The 18202-nt window shown below is 50.8% G+C and overlaps 1 protein-coding gene across 3 annotated transcripts in view; it reads left to right on the top strand.

The window, feature by feature from the left end:
- FIP1L1 (factor interacting with PAPOLA and CPSF1) overlaps window positions 1-18202 on the top strand; it is a 708522-nt gene that overhangs the window by 672493 nt on the left and 17827 nt on the right. For all 3 annotated transcript variants that reach the window (XM_069631658.1, XM_069631656.1, XM_069631657.1), the window contains one exon: window positions 12471-12494. In XM_069631658.1, coding sequence (XP_069487759.1) covers window positions 12471-12494 — 24 coding nt within the window. The remainder of the gene's footprint in view (window positions 1-12470; window positions 12495-18202) is intronic.

The following is an 18202-nucleotide window of genomic DNA, read 5'->3' as shown; positions in this document are numbered from 1 at the left end:
GATGTCAAGAGAGAGAATCCAAAGTGTCTCAGGTGGTTCATGAGTCTGCAGGCCTTGAACTTCACTATTGGGCATATGCCAGATCCAAAATTTATTAATTTTGATGGGCTGTCCAACAGGGATAATGGACTGGAACAGAGGACCCATCCAGGGGTGGATTAGTTCCCCCTGTCCCTTAGTCTGGGATGCGGGGGGGCGTGTGTTAGGAAAGACTTCCCTTTACTGCACATTTACTTCCATCTTTATGGAACCCCCAAACTTGTTGCTTTTATTTTTGAATCTGGTCTTGGATTCACTTGCTCGTGAATATTCCCCGTCATCAGGGTGGGAATCCTCCGTAAAAGAAAAAACAGTTTCACTTTCACTTACAAACTCTATTTCTTTAAACCAATCACTGTTCTCTGGGTCACACTGCCCCATCCAATAACAGTCCTCTCCCTAAGCCCCTCCTCTAGCAGCCATCTTCAGATTTTTATCATACACTTCACTGTTGGGAGTGCTCTAGTTAGCTTTTCAGGCTACTTCTACATGTTTTCATCGGAAAAAGGTTCTATTTTTGTTCTGATAGAGCCTGTCTGCTCTCTTCTCCATCTGCCGATAGCGTGATCCGTTGTTAGTGAATTTCAGTCCCCCACAAGGGTGTATATCGTCGAAGTTTCCAGTAGGCCATCGGGCCTACTTCGTGCCCTCCGACCATGACGAAGGAGAAGAAAGAAGGAAGATCCCTCTTCAATACTGCACCAAGTACGGGCTACGGAATTTGTCTGTTGAAGACAAACGCCTGCAATACCTCTACTGCCTGCACCCAGACCACAAGGAAGGCGCATGCAAGATATGCCTCGGTTTCTCCAAGAAAACGGAGGACAGGCACAGTACACTGGCAGCGTGGCTGAACGTCAAGGCCTCTGCCCCGTGCTGCGAGCAGGGTCATGCATCACCCAGGCACGGCCGGTCTGTGGAACGGTCTTCTAAGTACATTGAGCGCACCTCATCCGTGGGGGCCCAAGACGAGGCCGAGAACCGCAAGTCTGGGACTCATGAGGTCGCCACGGAACTGGGTCCCACGTTGGACAGGGCGCGATCGTCATCAGCCTCCATTGCCAGCCGGCAATCGAGCTCCTCCTTGAAAAGGAAATCATTCAACCCAGCTAAACTGCAGGAGAAGCACGAGAAGCCACGGACGGAGAAGGCCGAACAGCCCAAGAAGGACCAATCGGCACAGGATAAGACTTTGCAGACAATAGTTGGTGGCGGCTGCTCTCACGACGGCTAATGGTTCTGACCCTGTAAAGGTAGCCCACGCAGCGCAGAAGGTCTCCATGCCCCAGAGATGCAAAACCGCTGCAGTGACTTTGGCAAAGTCTGCTGGCACGCGGGACAAATGGGACACCGTCTCAGAACCCGGTTCTGGCCCCTCAGGGTGGAAAAAAGGGGGCGGGGTCGAGGAGGCCCTGGATCAGTCCCAAGCCACAGCCCAAACGATGGAATTTTCATCCACGGATGACAAGGACCTGGAGTCCTTACACACAGTCCACGAGGATGTGGAAGAGGATGAGGGCGACAACGGCGCAGGGCTTAGTGTTCTGATCACGCCAGCTCAGTGGAGGGATGTCTCTGGACATCCTGTCGACCCTCCACACCTTGGTGTCGGAGATCCAGAAGAGGATGCCACAGGGCACGGTTCCAATGGTTCTCCAGACCCCTGAACAGCTGCCAGCGAAGAAGAGGAAGCGTCGACCCCATTTCAGCCTCCACATCTGCGTCAGGCCCCCTCTCCCTCAGCAGACCTAGACACAGGGACGGATACCGCCAAAACAACGAGATTGTCGCAGCAGGCGGCGGGTTTCCGCAGCCTAGGGCGCCCCCATCGGATGAGGTGGGGTCATTCCATGATTGCCAGAGCCTCCGAGCTATTCCAGCTTGTGCCTGAAGAAACCAGGATGGAGGGTTTCTTGTACCAGAGATGCGAGGCCAAGAGGAAGACCATCATGGCGGTGCCCCTTCTAGACGATGTGTGGAAGGAGGGCCTGGCCCTCTTTAACCCGTGCACGGCTCTGGCCTAACCAGATAGGCTCGAAGAAGTACCGGGTGCCGAAATCCACACCCAAGTGCCTGAGGTCGCAACCATCGCCAGATTCAGTGGTTTCAGTGGCCGCGAAGAAATGGCCAGCTAACTCATACTCGTCTTCAGTGCCTCCTGACAGCGAGGGGAAGAAGATGGACGCCATTAGAAGGAAGGTGATTTACACCACAGCATCCACAATAAGGCGTCTAACGACCTGGCGATCCTAGCCAGGTACATCGAGGAGCTGTGGTACAAGCTGGGTCCGATTTTGGAATTCCTCCCCAATGACAAGAAGATGGAAGCAATCGCTCTCTTGCAGGAAGGGGAGGTATCATCGGATCACGCCATCACAGTGGCGCTGGACATTGCCGACACAGGGTTCCGCCAGATGTGGAACATTGTCTGCCTTTGTCTGCCAAACTTCAGTTCATGCGAAGGTCCTGGACGTGCCTTTCAACAGAGTTAAACTTTTCGGGAAGGTAGTAGAGTCCCTACAGGCCATCAAGGCGGATACAGAGATGGCCCGCCAAAGCAGCACTGCTCTTCTTTTCACTCCTCCAGAGGAAGGTCGAGCTGGTCTTCAAAGGGTTTCTCCTCATCGTACTGTCAGCCTTCCAGATCCACTACTCAGGATGCCTACAGAGGCCGTTCCCAGGCCTACGGTGGAGGAGGACAGCGCTGAAGCAAGCCTGACCGACCAGGACATTGGGCCTCAACCCGTGCACCCCAATGGGAAGCTGGCTGAAGAAGATAGTCAGCGAGTGGAAAAAGATCACCACCGACAGATTGGTGCTAGACGCTCTCACCTATTAACATAACCTGGAGTTTCAGCAGAGGTGTCCGCTGATCCCTCCAGTTGCCCATCAGTAGCAACGCATCCCTCAGCTCTTGGAGGAGGTACAGGTCATGCTGCGAAAAGGGGCGATAGAGCTAGTTCCCCAGCGACTCCGGGGCTCCGGAGTGTCTTCCAGATGCTTTTTGGTCAGAAAGAATACGGGGGCTGGAGGCCCATACTAGACCTGCGACATCTGATCAAATGCCTAAAGTCCCAAAAATTCACAATGATCATGTTGCAACACGTGCTCGGCCAACTGAAAAAAGGAGACTTCTTTACGTCGCTGGACCTGGAGGATGCCTACTTCCACGTCACCATTCACAGGAAACACTGAATGTTTCTACGCTTTGTAGTGCAGGGACAGCACTACCAGTTCAAGGCCCTACCTTTCGGATTGAAGTCGGCCCCCAGGGTGTTCCTGGCACTGGTGGCGGCCCATCTGCATCTACGGGATATGCACGTATATCCGTACCTCGGCAACTGGCTCATCCAGGCCCACTCACGAGAGTCGGCTGTCGGACACATAAGGTGACCGTCCAGCTGCTGACAGATCTGGGATTCTCCAACTATCCAAAGTCCTGCTTGACACCATCGCAGAACGCGGTGTGCCTACGCGCACAAGACTCTACAGTGTTCTGCCTGGCGTCACATTCTGAGGCGAGGGTAGCGGCCATTCAAGGGAAAATGCAGCGGCTGTTGTTGATGGACCGCCACGCTGCGAACCATCAAGTCGTTGCTCGGCAGGATGTTGTCCTGCATCTACCTTATCCGGGTCTGCAGGTTACAGATGCAACAGCTTCAGGAATTCCTGGACGTTCGCTGGATACATGTGTTCGGATCCTGCTCAACAAGGATTTCCATCGGGCGATAAGGTGGTGGGGCATCCGCTCCAACATCGCCTGAGGCACAGTGTTTCAAAACCCTCCATACCAAGAGACGGTCACCACAGACGCTTCCCTGGAAGGCTGGGGAGCCCACACCGGGTGTCTGCACTCCAGAGGCTTGTGGCTGCCAGAGGAGAAGGATCTCCATATCAACATCCAGGAGCTACGGGCAGTTTTCCAGTTTCTCAAGTCATTCCTTCCGTCTCTGAAGGGCAAGGTGGTGAGGATCTTCTCGGACAACACCACCACAATGTTCTACATCAGGAAACAGGGAGCATTCGATCCCCAGCGCTCTCCAAGAACACCATCGCAGACTCCATCAGCAGGGAGTTGCGCTCCTGCCACAAGTGGGAGCTTCTGCGTGAGCAGGTGGACCGCATCTCCAATTGGGGCAGGCCCCAGGTCAATCTGTTTGAGATGGCACACAAGAGAAGCCGTCCCACCTCCTAAGGTACGACTACCAAGGCTCTTCCTGTCCTGAGCCTGTCCAGAGCTGCCAGATGCCTAAGCCAGTGACTCTTCCCATCTCGTGTTTCACCTTCCCTATCTCGGCGCAGCGCTACGAGACCTGCACACTGTAAAGTACTATCTATGGCCATACGCAGTCGTAAAGTAATGCTGCACCATGGCTGAACTACCATTGATGGAGGGTAAGCTTTGCCTGATTCCTGCTCCATCTATACACCAAACTCGCACTTTGCTTTTCGCTGCTGCACAACTTCTTGTTGCTGTTGACCTACACCTAATGTGTTACGAACTGTTACTGTCTGGAAATGTCCCTTGCACGCTGGGTATACAAGTGTACCCTACTCCCAGTGCCTTACAAGCCTTCCTATTAGAAGACAACCTGAGACAATTGTGACATCTGTGGTCCCGCGCATCTGATTCTAAGCCTGACTTGCATACTAACATGCCTTACAGCCTTATGTTTGCATTTACTTCTGATCCATAAGTCCATTGACCTACCTGCTGTATTGTGACCAGCGTCCTAATCTACTCGTGCTACACCGCTGTGCTATTTATTATGACTGCATTCTACCTGATTACCTCTTAACCCCCATTATTATCTTAAACTACTTGCCGTTGCTCTCCATTCGTGCCTCACAACATTACTATACCACATTTGGTCTGATGCGAACGGCCCCAGTACATCATACAGGCGACTCTTTGTAATAGCCCTACTGGTATGACTCAAACTGCCTTACTTGCATCTTGCACTGCTGTTTCGAACTGCCATGTATTCTATGCCTGCCACATTCAACTGCAATACCACATTTGTCTGTCTAGATTCTGCATTACACCTTTCAGCCCATACTAGATTGCATTAGTCCAACTGCTCTGGTTTGACTTGACCAATGTAACGCACCATTCTATCGGCGGTTTTTACGCCCTTGGAGCATTCTGCTGTATTGATTACATTGTATTGACCTAGCCTTCCTTCTTACTCAAGTCCTCTGGCTCCCTGTACAACTCTGCCCCCATCTACCGACTATACTGCACTTGAACTAACTATTGATATACACCCATTATCGCATTGTACTGCACTACTCTAGCCCTCTACGCCTAGTGTACTAAACTGCTCTAGCCGTCTGCTAATGCTTACCTAAGGGCCTCTCGCTAGCCCATAACCGAGCTACCCACTGCACGCCACCACCTTCCCACTGACAAAATGTCTGTGGCTTAAGAGCCATAAACCTACAAATAACAGCAATAGATTCTGACCGCCCTGACCTAGTAACTCGAACCATTGTAAACAATACATGTCTGCCCATGGAGCCTAAACCTACCACATTCCTCCCTCGTCCCAAGTTAGACTACCAGACGTCTAACATCAAACCTACAAGATTTTTACCGAAACTAAACATAGACTCCTTCCTTACCAATGCAGTACATGCAAATGCTAGGGACCATATCATCCTGCCAAATACATCCTACCAAGGACATTATGCGCGCACTAAATTGGCTACACCTTGTCCTACCTTAATCAGAAACAAGACTTTGTCCACGACTCTCTAAACTTCATGAACCTCTCTCCAGTAGAGCATCTAAGACAAGCCACTATAACACGACTAACAGCCTTCATATTAACCTCAATGCCATACAGAACAATAATGTCATAGTGTCCGATCTGGAAATCCAACCCTAAAACAATTGCAAACAAACGTCCGGCCTGTCCGATGAACACCAACACTGGTGTCAGCCAAATAAAGAATGCCACAACAACCAACTCTAAGCCTAACATCAAAGTAAGTCAGGACAAACTTCCTGACCAACACCTCCATCCTTAAATCAGCTCTAGATGCTACAGAATCGCGGACAGAATTAAAACGGACTTCCTTGCAACAACAGTCATGGTTACACACAGCTGCAGACCCAGCCCTAGCTCTGGCAGTCCCGGAAAACAACATTATTTTAAGAGCCGACAGGCCTGACACTAGAGGTGGAGGTATAGCCATTATTTCAAAGGCAAACCTAGCCATGAGAATAGCCCCCTCTCCAGACATCAAGTCCTGTGAACTTCTCACAATCAAACTACCTACCTCCAAAGCCAGCACCTAACATTCCAACCCCATAGGCATCGTCTTATTTGTGTTACACAGCACCTTCAGTGCAGTGACACAGGGAAGCCTTTTTCAGGCTTTCCCAAGGTTTAAATACCTTGTCTGGGATCAACTACTGTTTCCCAGGACAGTGGAGTGAAATTGACTTCACTTAGTCTTTAAAATTCCTAGACCCAGCGCACCCTATCTTACAATTGAGTGCTGGAGGGGTTACTTACTATCCCTTGTGTCTAAATGCTCATGTAGCAGTCACATTCTACCCTTTCCTCTTGAAATGGCTGGTGGCAGTGGTTTTGCAACAAACTACCATGATTTTTCCTGACCGCAAACAACGGTAGCGTTAAATCGCGGGAGCCATACTTTTCAAAGTGGCGTCTGAGCCCCCTTTGTTTAAACAGGACCCGGTCTTCGTTTTTCGCCATTTTATTTTGTTGGAAAGGTCCTTCTAGAGATGGTCTCTGCGCGCCAAACCAGGTTTGGTCCCTTTGTTCCTTCACCATTGGCGGGCTTCAGAACTGAAGACCGCCTCTGGCGCCCACGTGTCTGAGGTGGGCAGGAAGTGGGGCAGGTGCCCGAAAGTTCCTGTGCTTGGTCTCCTAGGAGACCCAAATGCACTCTGGCATGATTGGCTGGCTGACTGTCCGGCAAGGGCAGCAACCCTGTCGAGTGAGTGACAGCTAGGCTGGAATGAATGGGAGAGAACTGAATAAAAGGTGCGTCTCTTCGCTTGGAAGGCAGTGTCGACCACTGGAACGAAAGAACCGAAGACTAACTGGAAGAGGATGGCTGCTGCAACTCCTGGACCGTTGGTTTGCCCAGTGAAGCCCTGCTGCAGGTCCGAATCGCCAAGTTCATCTGGACAGAGAAGCCCTTCAAGGACGACTTCTCCCTTTGAGTTGGTGGGACCAATCAACTCAACACTAAGCCACCTGGATACCAATCTCGAAGTTGGTTGTATTTTCCTCAGAGTGCTGCAGCAAACTGAATAACCAGGGAAAGGGACACCAGTTTGTGTGCTTGACTACAGCTACCGAATTTAAGATTTGCCAATTGCCAGCTTTTTGACCAGTCCCAGTGCAGGAGTCACTCGACGTCCTCCCTCTTGTCCTCACGACTGAGGCTCAGGAACAGCGAGATCTGCAGGAACAGAAGTCTTCAGCTGCATCTTTTTCTTCATTGTAAGGTACTGTGAAAACCGACCGAGAGAACTTACCTCTCACTGCGAAAGTGCTTGAAACTTTGGCAACTTGCAGGCCTAGTTAGCTTGTGACCAAACATATGAATCTTTCTTTTACCAACAACTTCTTAGAACTTCGCAAAGACTTTTCTGTTTAACTACCAGAACTGCTTTATCCTATACAAGACTTTAGCCCATTGACTTTGGCCTAACCTATTGCATTGAATTGACTCCTCTGGTGAACTCAAAGTATTTGCACTGTCTAGGAATAACACTAAGCTTCTTTTTATTAACCTATGCCTTTTTGCTCCTCCTTCAAAGTAGTTTAAATGCCTCAGAACCGTACAGTATAAAGTACTGAAGTATATTTGTGTGAGACATATTGCCTCCTTCTAGTGAATGTTTTATAACTGACTGAAATAAATTAATAAGTGTTTTACCAAGACACCTTGAGTGTAAGAGTTTATTTGAGTACTTGCGATTGTAGACCTCTGTGTAACATCGTTACAGCTCACATTGCCCTCTTGAGATGAGCCTGGCTGCTCAGCAACGCTACCAAAACTGTGTAGTACAGACTCATACCAAAGGTTGGTTTGCTTACACCTGTAGTCCTAGTTGTGTGTAGTGGTCCCCAAGGGTACTGCATACAAACGTTGCCTAACACTGTGGGCCATCCCAAAAGGGCCTTGTCTGATTCAGAAAATCAAAGTGTACGGTATTGAAGTCTATTTGTGTTACTATTCTATTGCTCCCTTCTGAAGAAGGCTTTATAACTGACTGATACATTATTGTTTATGCAAGAAACCTTGAGTGTAAAAGTTTATTTGAATACCTTTAATTGTGATTGTGTAACTCCACTACAACTCGCATTACTCCTCTTGAGATAAGCCTGGCTGCTCAACACGCTTCCAAAACTGTGTAGTACAAGTTTATACCAAAGGTTGGGTTGCCTACACCTGTAATCATAGTTGTTTGTAGTGTTCCCAGAAGGTACTGCATTCAAACATTGCCTAACACATACCAAAGCCAACACAGTACCTCAGCATTGAAGAAGATTTTGCAGCAGGGGAACTTCGGGGTCTTCAGCCAAATACCCGGTCAGTGCATTCCTTGTCGTGGAGACTGAAAAAAAGACCTCAGAAGGGACTTTGCAGCAGGGATCAATGAAGAAGCCTCTAGGCAAGGTTTCCCTCGCAGCTGAATGGGGTTCTGCAGATTTGGCGCCTTTTCAAGGAGCACAGAAGAAGACAGTAAATCGCGGTTGAATTCTCATCGTTACAAAGGTCCAGCACACTGGTGAGTGGACTTTTCGGACTCGATTCGTGTCCCTGCAGATCCACCAGGATGCCCACGAAGTTTCAACGAGATTCGGAAGACCGTGCACCGCATGATGGCTTGAGGTCCCAGGGTATTGTGGTATTGCAACAACGCAAGATCACAGCAGCACATGGGATGGCTCAATGCATGTTTTCTTGAGTCTAGTGGGTCTCACCAGGCTCGGGGTCGTCGTTTCCAGAGACCCCAGATCGATTGGAAGGAAGGGCTACAGGAGGCTCTGGTTACACAGCAGGTTCTCCGGTCGCTGGAAATCGTCTCAGCCGCTTTTCCTTCATCTTCCTCTTCAGTTTAAGTTCCAGGGGTCGACATGTCTTCAGGTTTGCAGTATTTATCAGGAATTGCAGCACAACCTCTGCATTCTCTCCCCGCATTTTACAAGAAGGGGTGGTGTGGTTGTCCAATCAGGACAGCCAGCCCCCCCCCCCCCACTGGGATTTGTCCCCATTCAGGCAAGGCGTAAAACAAACGGCTGGGGAGTTTTGGACTCCTCCCTCACTTCTCTCTCTCACAGACTGACTGGAGCCTGGACGGGCAGTCAAGAGGACTGCCGCCGAAGACAAAAATCACACAAAGGAATTTCCCGCCCTGGATGGCAGGGGAAGGAACAAGAAATGACAAACACTGAAATAGCAAAAAAAACGGGGGTGGGGGAGCACTTTGGTAAAAATACACCCTTGGGTCCCTTTACTGCAGCTGTGAACACAGCCCGCGGTAAAGGTGCACCAAATTAATACAAGGTATCACTGCCACCAGCCATTGAAGGTAAGCTTGTCACTGTAACAGAATTGTTACAGTTTTAGTGTGAAACGAGATGCATTGTATCTCCCCAGCACTCCACGTAAGTTGGGGTGTGCTGGTTTCACTTAACAAAATGTAAAAGGGATCCCACGATCCTTTCTACCCTTGGGAACTGTAGTTCACTCAAGGTTAGCACAAGAAAGTTAAAAGGGGAGCTCAAAGTTCAACCCAGCATCAGCAGGCACTTATTGTCAATACGTTGTTAATGAGGATAACTTTAAAAAGACACTATGGAGAGTCTTAAAAATGACTCCCATAAAGAGAGTTAAAGCTTGTGAGTGTGGAAAAAGGTTCCCACTCACTGAGGTATTATGGACAAATATCCCACTAATAAAGAAAAAGGTTCCTGGGTTGACCCAGGTCAGGAAGATTGACCAGTTCTGTGCAAATCTTACCTAACAGGCTGTAACTACCTTGTGCCATTTTCGGTGCTTCCTTGCATGGAAAGTGCTGTTTTCTTTTATTGAGAGCTGACCTCAACTCCTAAGTGCTGACCGAACAGTCTGTGTTACCAGGAAGGCTTCCTTGTGCTCCTGTGGTTTCTTCATGAACCACCGACTGGTAAACTAACTTTACCTGTGAAGATCTTCATCAGGACTGGAACTGTCCATTTGACTGTGGCTGTCCTGGTTTCTCAAAGGCCCAACAGTCCATCTTCTTGATCGTACTGCCTTTGGCAATGCTTGTTCCTCCACAAACTTTAATTCTGAACACTTTTAGAGTTAGGAAACACTGCCTATATCACTCTGGGAGAGTGTACTCGTTAACAGTTGCTAGCTGTGTTCTGTCTAACCTTAAACATTCCCTCCTAATTCACTTCTGCAAAGGTAATACATATTAGTGCTGTTACTGACCTTAACTGATGTCACTCTGTGTGCTGGATATGTAAAGCATAGAAAAAGTTACTCACCTGCATTATTGTTCCTTTTTATAATTTGTTTCACTTTCCAATTGAAAGTTATTTGCTGCATTTTAGATGTGCTTGTTTGCCTTGTGTATATATATAAATGCATATATTTCAATAAACTGGACACTCTAAGGATTCTACGATCTTTTTTTGGTGAATTATTTGGAAGAAGTCATTTACTGGCGTAAAACTTTGTTCTTTTGTGTGCTATCCTCTTCGGGAGGGATGAAATTACTTTCCCTTTTTCCAAATATGTTAATATAACTTTAAGTGAGTAAGTGTTTTTTTGGGTTTATGTATGTACTGATCTTTGTACTGCTCTACAGCTCGCATAACTCCCTCCTAACAGAAGCCTGGCTGCTCAGCCTCTCTACCAACTTGTGTAGTGCTGGCCTATATCAAGACTTTCGAAGTCCCACACCAATTACACTTTAGAAAAACGTACCTAACGGGCAGGTGTCTTTCATTGAGTCTTACAAAGTTCAGAAGAAAGGGCCCACTTCATGTCTGCATGCACATACATTCAAGCCAAATCTACTTCAGAAGGCATCCAGGGAAATATTCCCTGGAATGGTCCCAGAAGTCTTGCCTGCTTGACTTTAACTTGATCATGGTGTTAACCCCCCAACCTGCCATCACTCACCTACCACGCTCTAACTCCCCATCCACACATTCTGCTCCTTATACTCGCATTCCCCCGCCTGCAAGAATCCACCTTGTATTTCGTTGACCAAGAGGATAAGTTATTTGTGTCCATGTTCCATGGGAAAATGGTAGCTCTCTGAATTCATCTTTCCTTATCTAAAAGTCTTAGACTTTCATGTGAAAGTGTCTCTCGCCCTTTCTTTTAGACCGTCTCTTAGCTATGTAATCGGCCCTCTAAAACATATCTACGCAGCACACACTTTTTAAGTGGGTCTTACAAGAGCACCACGCCAACTTACAGGCTTCATTCCATATATGTTGGCCTGAAGTCTGAATGTAGGTACAGTGTGTCCTATGAGGACCATTCGTTTTGTGTATTGCAATAGTGGGTTCTTTACTTTAGGTAGTTTTCATGTACTTATTCAGGGTAAAGGAAATATCTGAATTTACAGCGTGTTTTTCTGGATTTGATCTACAAAGTTCCCACTTCGACTCTGCCACGTGTCCTGTAAACAGGAAGTGGTGGATGTATGCTCTAGACCAGAAACGCAACTGGTCTGTCATGAGGCTTTGGCTATTTTTGCATTATTCTCGCCTCTAAAGCACCACCGCCCCCATGTATCCGTGCTATTTGTAAGGACTTGCGGAAAGGTACATGAGGTGTGGCAGGTGGGAGGATATGTTTTTGAAGGCAAGGCATGATTGGAGATTTGCTTGCATCACACTACCAAGTGATTTCCTTTGATGCTGTGCAAAAGAAAATCCTATCTTCCCCCATCAATATGAATGTTCTAGGACCCATGAGAAGTGACTTCAAATAGCAACAAGAGTATGAGTCTCTATTCAGAATAAGTAAATATTTGTATTGACTTGGTGATTATGAAATCTCAATAGTCAGGTGTACTTGGTGAACAAACGTGTATGCAAGCTTCGTATGGTTTCTATTTTACTTAGTTTCCATTAATATTAGATGCACTTGCAGCCAAGCATCTGCTTCTTCTGCAGATTTAAAGTGTATTCCAGAACTGGCCAAATTTCTACAAACCCAGAAATGTGTGAGCACTGATCCCACGAAACATCTTTTTTTCTGAAGTACTGTATGCATAAGAGATTAATGCTGCCTTTTCTTTCTGTCGCATATTAATAAAAATGTGGTGCTCTGCCTTTCTCAATACAATTAATGTGTTTGTGTTAATGTGTATTACACAATGTGGAGCAAATTTGCCATCAAGTTAATACCTTTTTGTTTTTTCTTTTTAGAGTTGATCCTGTTCCATTGAGAAGGTATGTCCTGTATCAGAAGTTTTATTTCGCAAACCATTTTGCAATAATTACTTCCTTTAAACTGTAAGTCTGTTGACCCATTAAACTGTGGCAAACAAGCTGTAATAGAATGCACCTTTTCCATATACCAATGGTTTGGTCATTTCGAGGGAGGCAGTGCATAAATGCACCCCTTGAAAGAATCCTTAAACAATACAAGCTACCCTTTATTTACGTGGACAACACACTCTCCAGCAAAAAGTATATCCCCAAAATGATGAGGTTATAACTCTTACATCCTCTTTTCTATATGCTTTGGGAAATGCTATTGCGCGAAGTGGGAGCATTCAAGAGCATGTTATACAGCAACTTTTAATTTAGAAAAAAAACTTCATTTCTCCAGCATGGGGTCTGGCATGGATTCACATGCTCATGAATATTCCCCGTCGTCAGGCTGGGAATCCTCGGTAAAGAAAAAACCAGTATCAGTTTCGTTTCTGATCTGTCTTTCGTAGTAGTAACCAATCACTGATCTCTGCGTCATACTGACCACAGCCAATGACTGCCCTCTACCTAAGCCCCGCCTCTGGCAGCCATCTTCAGATTTTTACCGCACGTTCAAGTATTGGGATCCTCGTGCTATTGCTCTCGAGCATTAGTGCTATTTTTCACGTTTTTTCTCAAAAACTTCGATTTTTTTCGGTCAAAAAGAACCTCAAGCTCCACCGTTTCTTCATCCAATCAACGGGGACCCGTGTCGAATTCGTCTACGCCCCTCAAGGGTGAAGATTTCGTCGAGGCACGCTTTTGGAGGACTCCAGAAGTTTCTCAGGCCCATCTCAGACATGGCCCAGGAGAAGGGAAGCTCGACGCCCGGAAAGCTGTTCAGGGTCTGCCCTGGATGCCAGCTTCAGAATGTCTTTAAGGAAGACGAACACTCCTTTTGTCTTTACTGCCTACATGAGGACAAGACGCACGTGGAGAAGGACTGTGCATTTTGCGGCAATATGTCGGAGCGGACCATGAAGGACAGCCATCAACGTCTCGCCAACTGGCTGGAAGGGAAGAGCCCGTCAGGCGAGAAGAAATCCGAGCGGTCTTCTAAGACCTTTGAGGACGCCCTGGCGACGGGGGTCCAACACAAGGCCAAGCACCGCGAGTCCGCTGGCACCGGGAGTGCCGAACGGTCGGGCTCTACGGGCGCCAGGCAGGGCGCATCCTCCCCGGCACCATCAACCACAAGCCAACGCTCTGGTTCGGGTAAGAGGAAGGCCGAGCACCCGGCGAAGCTCCTCGAGAGGCCCCGGTCGAGCTAGAAGGCCCCATCGGAGGGAGAGCGAGGCAGTGTCCCTCCACCCAAGGAGAAGGCGGTGAGCGCACCTAAGGTGGTGAAAGCCTTAATCCATCCGGCCAAGGTCTCTATCGAGACAGTCGCGGCGGCCCTGGCTCAGCCTGTGGAGGCTACACCAGTGGTGGCGACCTCGGGGCTCAGAGTCTCCCTGCCACCACGGAGGGAGTCCTCTTTTATGCCCATCGACAGGACCCCCATGAAACCTCTGACGGAGATGAAAAAGGGGGGGGCAGGAGGTCGTCGTGGATTCGGCCTCAACCTCTGAGGAAGAGCTGATCGAAGTCTTTAGCCACGGCGATGGCGTGGAAGAAGACCAGCCCATCGGGAGGGATCCCGACGTAAGAGACGACGATAACGTCGAGGATGCCGACGGGGCCCCTGACCGCCCGTCGGACTCCCCTCAACCAGCGCTGCAAGACAACTCGGCGGCCATTTTGTTGGCTATACAGTCCTTATGCTCGGAGATAAGGACGAGACTGCCGTTACCACCAGCGGTGGAACCGCTCCCGACGGGGGACCCGGAGCCAGGCCCTTCTGGGAGCCCTCCCCCTAAGAGAAGAGGGATTCATCCTCCACCTCCTTTTCAGCCATCGCGCCCTGTTCAGCCCTCCTCCACGTCCACGACTCGTGGGGATGAAACCGGGACTTACACGGCCGCGACGGGTACGGACGACGAGGTTTACGACGAGGATCTGCCGTCGTCACCTCCCACCCGGGCTTCCCCGCCCGACGAGATGGGATCTTTTCACTCCATGATCGCCAGGGCATCCGAGCTCTTCCAGCTCTGCCGGATGTGAAGAAGGAAGGTTTCCTTTATCAACGGCGCGAGGCCTCAGTGCCTCTACTGGACGATATTTGGGATGAGGGCCCCGCCCTCCTCAAGAACCCATTCACGACGCCGGCTAGAAGGGATCGGGACGAGAAGAAGTACCGGGTCCCGGACGCGGCCCCCTTGTGCCTCCGGGCACAGCCGTCCCCGGACTCCGTCGTCTCCGTGGCGGCCAGGAAGAAAGCGGGGGGGGGCGCGGCCTCTACGTCGACTTCCCCGCCGGACGGCGAGGGAAAGAAATTGGATACGATGGGACACAGGGTCATCTCGTCTGCAGCGACGACGATTAAGGCGGCGAACGCCTTGGCTATCGTAGCCCGCTACGACAGGGAGCTGTGGTACAAACTGGCCCCCCTGCTGGACTTCCAACCGGACGACAAGAGGGCGGATGCCCTAGAGATCTTGCAGGAAGGAGAGGTGGCGTCGGACCACGCCATTACGATTGCGATGGACATCGCTGACACTGGATTTCGTCAGTTGGGCAACGGCGTGTGCCTTAGGCGGCGTGGATGGCTCAAGGCTACTGACTTCTGTCAAGACGTGCAGACCAGAGTCTTGGACATGCCGTTCGATGGAAACAACCTGTTTGGGAAAACAGTGGACGATCCCCTTCAAGCCATCAAGGCAGAAACGGAGACGGCCCGGGCTCTTGGGGTTCTCCAGCAACGGTGGCCGCCCTTTCAGAGCGGCGGAGGCAAACAGGGTGCCTCCAAAGGTTCCGGCGGCGGATTTTCCACCTACCGTCAAGCGGCCCGTTCGTCGTCGCAGGAAGCTTACAGGGGACGAGGCAAGTCAGGCGGACCCCGCCGTCGTCGCCAAGGAGGTCAAGGCGGCAAAGCCTCGTAGAAGCAGGACTGAACCGGCCGTGGGGTCGGGCCCCCACCGAAGCACCCCGGTGGGAGGCCAGCTGGCGAGCTTCGTCAGCGTGTGGGAGTCCATCTCCACCGACCGTTGGGTGCTGGACGCCCTAGCCCAGGGTCACGCGCTGGAGTTTCAAAAAAGGTGCCCGCGCGTCCCCCCTGTGGCCAGGAAAGAACATCACGTCCCTCAACTTCTCTTGGAGGTAAAGGCGATGCTCAGGAAGGGCGCCATGGAGCTCGTCCCAAAGAGGCTTCGGGGCTCCGGAGTTTACTCAAGATACTTCCTCGTGAAGAAGACGACGGGAGTATGCCGTCCCATCCTGGACCTACGACGACTGAACAAATTCATCAAGGCACAGAAGTTCCGGATGGTCACCCTCCAACACGTCCTGGGTCAGCTGGAGGAGGGCGATTTCCTGTCATCGTTGGATTTCGAGGATGCCTACTTCCATATTCCCATCCTAAAGGGACACCGAAAGTTTCTCAGGTTCGTGGTCCAAGGGCGTCACTATCAGTTCAGAGCCCTTCCCTTCGGACTAAGGTCAGCACCCAGTGTGTTCACCAAGTGCCTCGCACCGGTGGCGGCGCAGCTGCGCCGAGAGGGGATCTACGTCTACCCCTACCTGGACGACTGGCTCATTCGGGCCAAGACGAAGGAGCTCGCCGTGGAGCACACGGCAAGGACCGTCCAACTTCTCACGGACCTGGGATTCTCCATAAACTACGCCAAGTCCCACCTGGTGCCCGCGCAAGACGCACTGTTTCTGGGAGCGAAGCTCGACACAGTGTCGCTTCTGGCCTCTTCGTCGGAGGAAAGGACGAGGGCCATTTTGGGCAAGGTGCAGCGGATGCTGGTTGCAGACGCAGCCAGAGTGAGGTCCATCAAGTCCCTCCTCGGAATGATGTCTTCTTGCATTTACCTCATCCCCCTGTGCAGGCTCCGGATGCGCCTGTTGCAGGAGTTCCTGGACGCATGCTGGATCCAGACGACGGGCAGCTTTGAGGAGAGGATCACACTCGACGAGAGTTTCCGACGAGCGATCCGGTGGTGGGGCATCTGCGCACATCTGACGGCGGGCATGGACTTCCAGACCCCCGACCACCAGTACACAGTGACCACGGATGCCTCCCTGGAAGGGTGGGGAGCGCACACCGAAAATCTGCACGCGAGAGGCCTTTGGCTCCCTAAGGAGAAGTCCCTCCATATCAACGTCCTGGAGCTCCTTGCACTGTTTTGGGCCCTCAGGTCCTTCCTTCCGTCCCTCAAGGGCAAGGTGGTGAGGATCTTCACCGACAACATCACCACCATGTTCTACATCAGGAAACAGGGCGGAACCAGGTCCCCAGCCCTGTCCAGGGAGGCGTATGATCTGTGGCATTGGGCCGTCGCTCAAAGGATGTTTCTGGTGCCGTTTCATCTGGCAGGGATAAAAAACACCATCGCCGACTCACTCAGCAGGGAGCTGCGCTCGTGCCACGAGTGGGAACTACGACAGGATCTAGTGAACCGCCTCTTCCGACGGTGGGGCACACCCCAGATCTATCTGTTCGCGACGGCGACGAACTCCAAGTGCCGGAGGTTCGCCAGCAGGTTTCCCCAGCCGAGGAACATGGGCGATGCTTTCTCGTTCCCCTGGGAGGGCCTGTTTCTATACGCGTTCCCTCCATTGCCATTGCTGATCCGGCTCATCAACCAGCTCAAGAGGTCACGGTGCAGGATGATCCTCGTCGCACCTGCGTGGCCGAGGCAGATATGGTTCCCGGACCTTCTGGACTTGTCAGCGTCCCCGTCAATCAAGCTGCCAGTGGACGCGGATCTTCTCTCCAGGGAAGGAGGCGCCATCCTCCATCACGACCCAAAGTCGCTGAACTTGCAGGCCTTGCTCATGCAGCGTTAGAGTTTGGAGGATACGACATACCGGCCGACTGCAGAGAGGTTCTTGCAAAGGCCAGGGCGTCCTCAACTCTTAAATGCTACGGACACAAATGGAAGAGGTTCTCTGTCTGGTGCTACGCACAGAGGATTAACCCTCTGCGGATTACGGCTCCCCAAGTACTGCTGTACCTACTGACGCTGGCCAAAGCTGGACTGGCGCACGCGTCCATCAAGATTCATCTTGCTGCGATCTCCCGATACACCAGAACCACGGGGCGGACGTCTTTGTGGTCTCATCGTCTGGTGAAAGAGTTCATGAAGGGACTGTTCAGATAGTTCCCGCCGGTGAAGGCTCCGGCCCCGGTGTGGGAGCTCAACGTGGTGCTGACCAAGCTCATGGGACCTCCGTTCGAGCCTCTGCATTCGGCTCCGTTGAAGTTCTTGTCGTGGAAAACAGCGTTTCTTGTGGCCATCACCTCTGCACGACGGGTGGGAGAGATCCAGGCCCTTTCCTGCAAGGCTCCGTACTTGACTTTTCACGACACGAGGGTAGTGCTCAGGACGCACCCCTCCTTCATGCCCAAGGTGCCGTCGGACTTCCACCTCAACGAACCCTTGGTGTTGCCTGTTTTCTCCCCGTCGCCTTCGTCGCCGGCTGAAAGGACTTTGCATTCGCTGGATGTGGCTCGCTAGAGCGCTGAAGTTCTACGTGGACCGCACGAAAGGTTTTCGGAAGACGTCACAACTCTTTGTGAACTTTGGACCTGTCAATCAGGGGAAGGCTCTCTCGAAGGCTTCCATTTCCAGATGGCT

Source organism: Ambystoma mexicanum, chromosome 6q, assembly GCF_040938575.1.
Source record: "Ambystoma mexicanum isolate Mex_15411 chromosome 6q, UKY_AmexF1_1, whole genome shotgun sequence".
NCBI lineage: Eukaryota > Metazoa > Chordata > Amphibia > Caudata > Ambystomatidae > Ambystoma > Ambystoma mexicanum.
The sequence above is the reverse complement of the archived record's forward strand: the minus strand, read 5'-3'. Positions and strand labels throughout refer to the sequence as shown.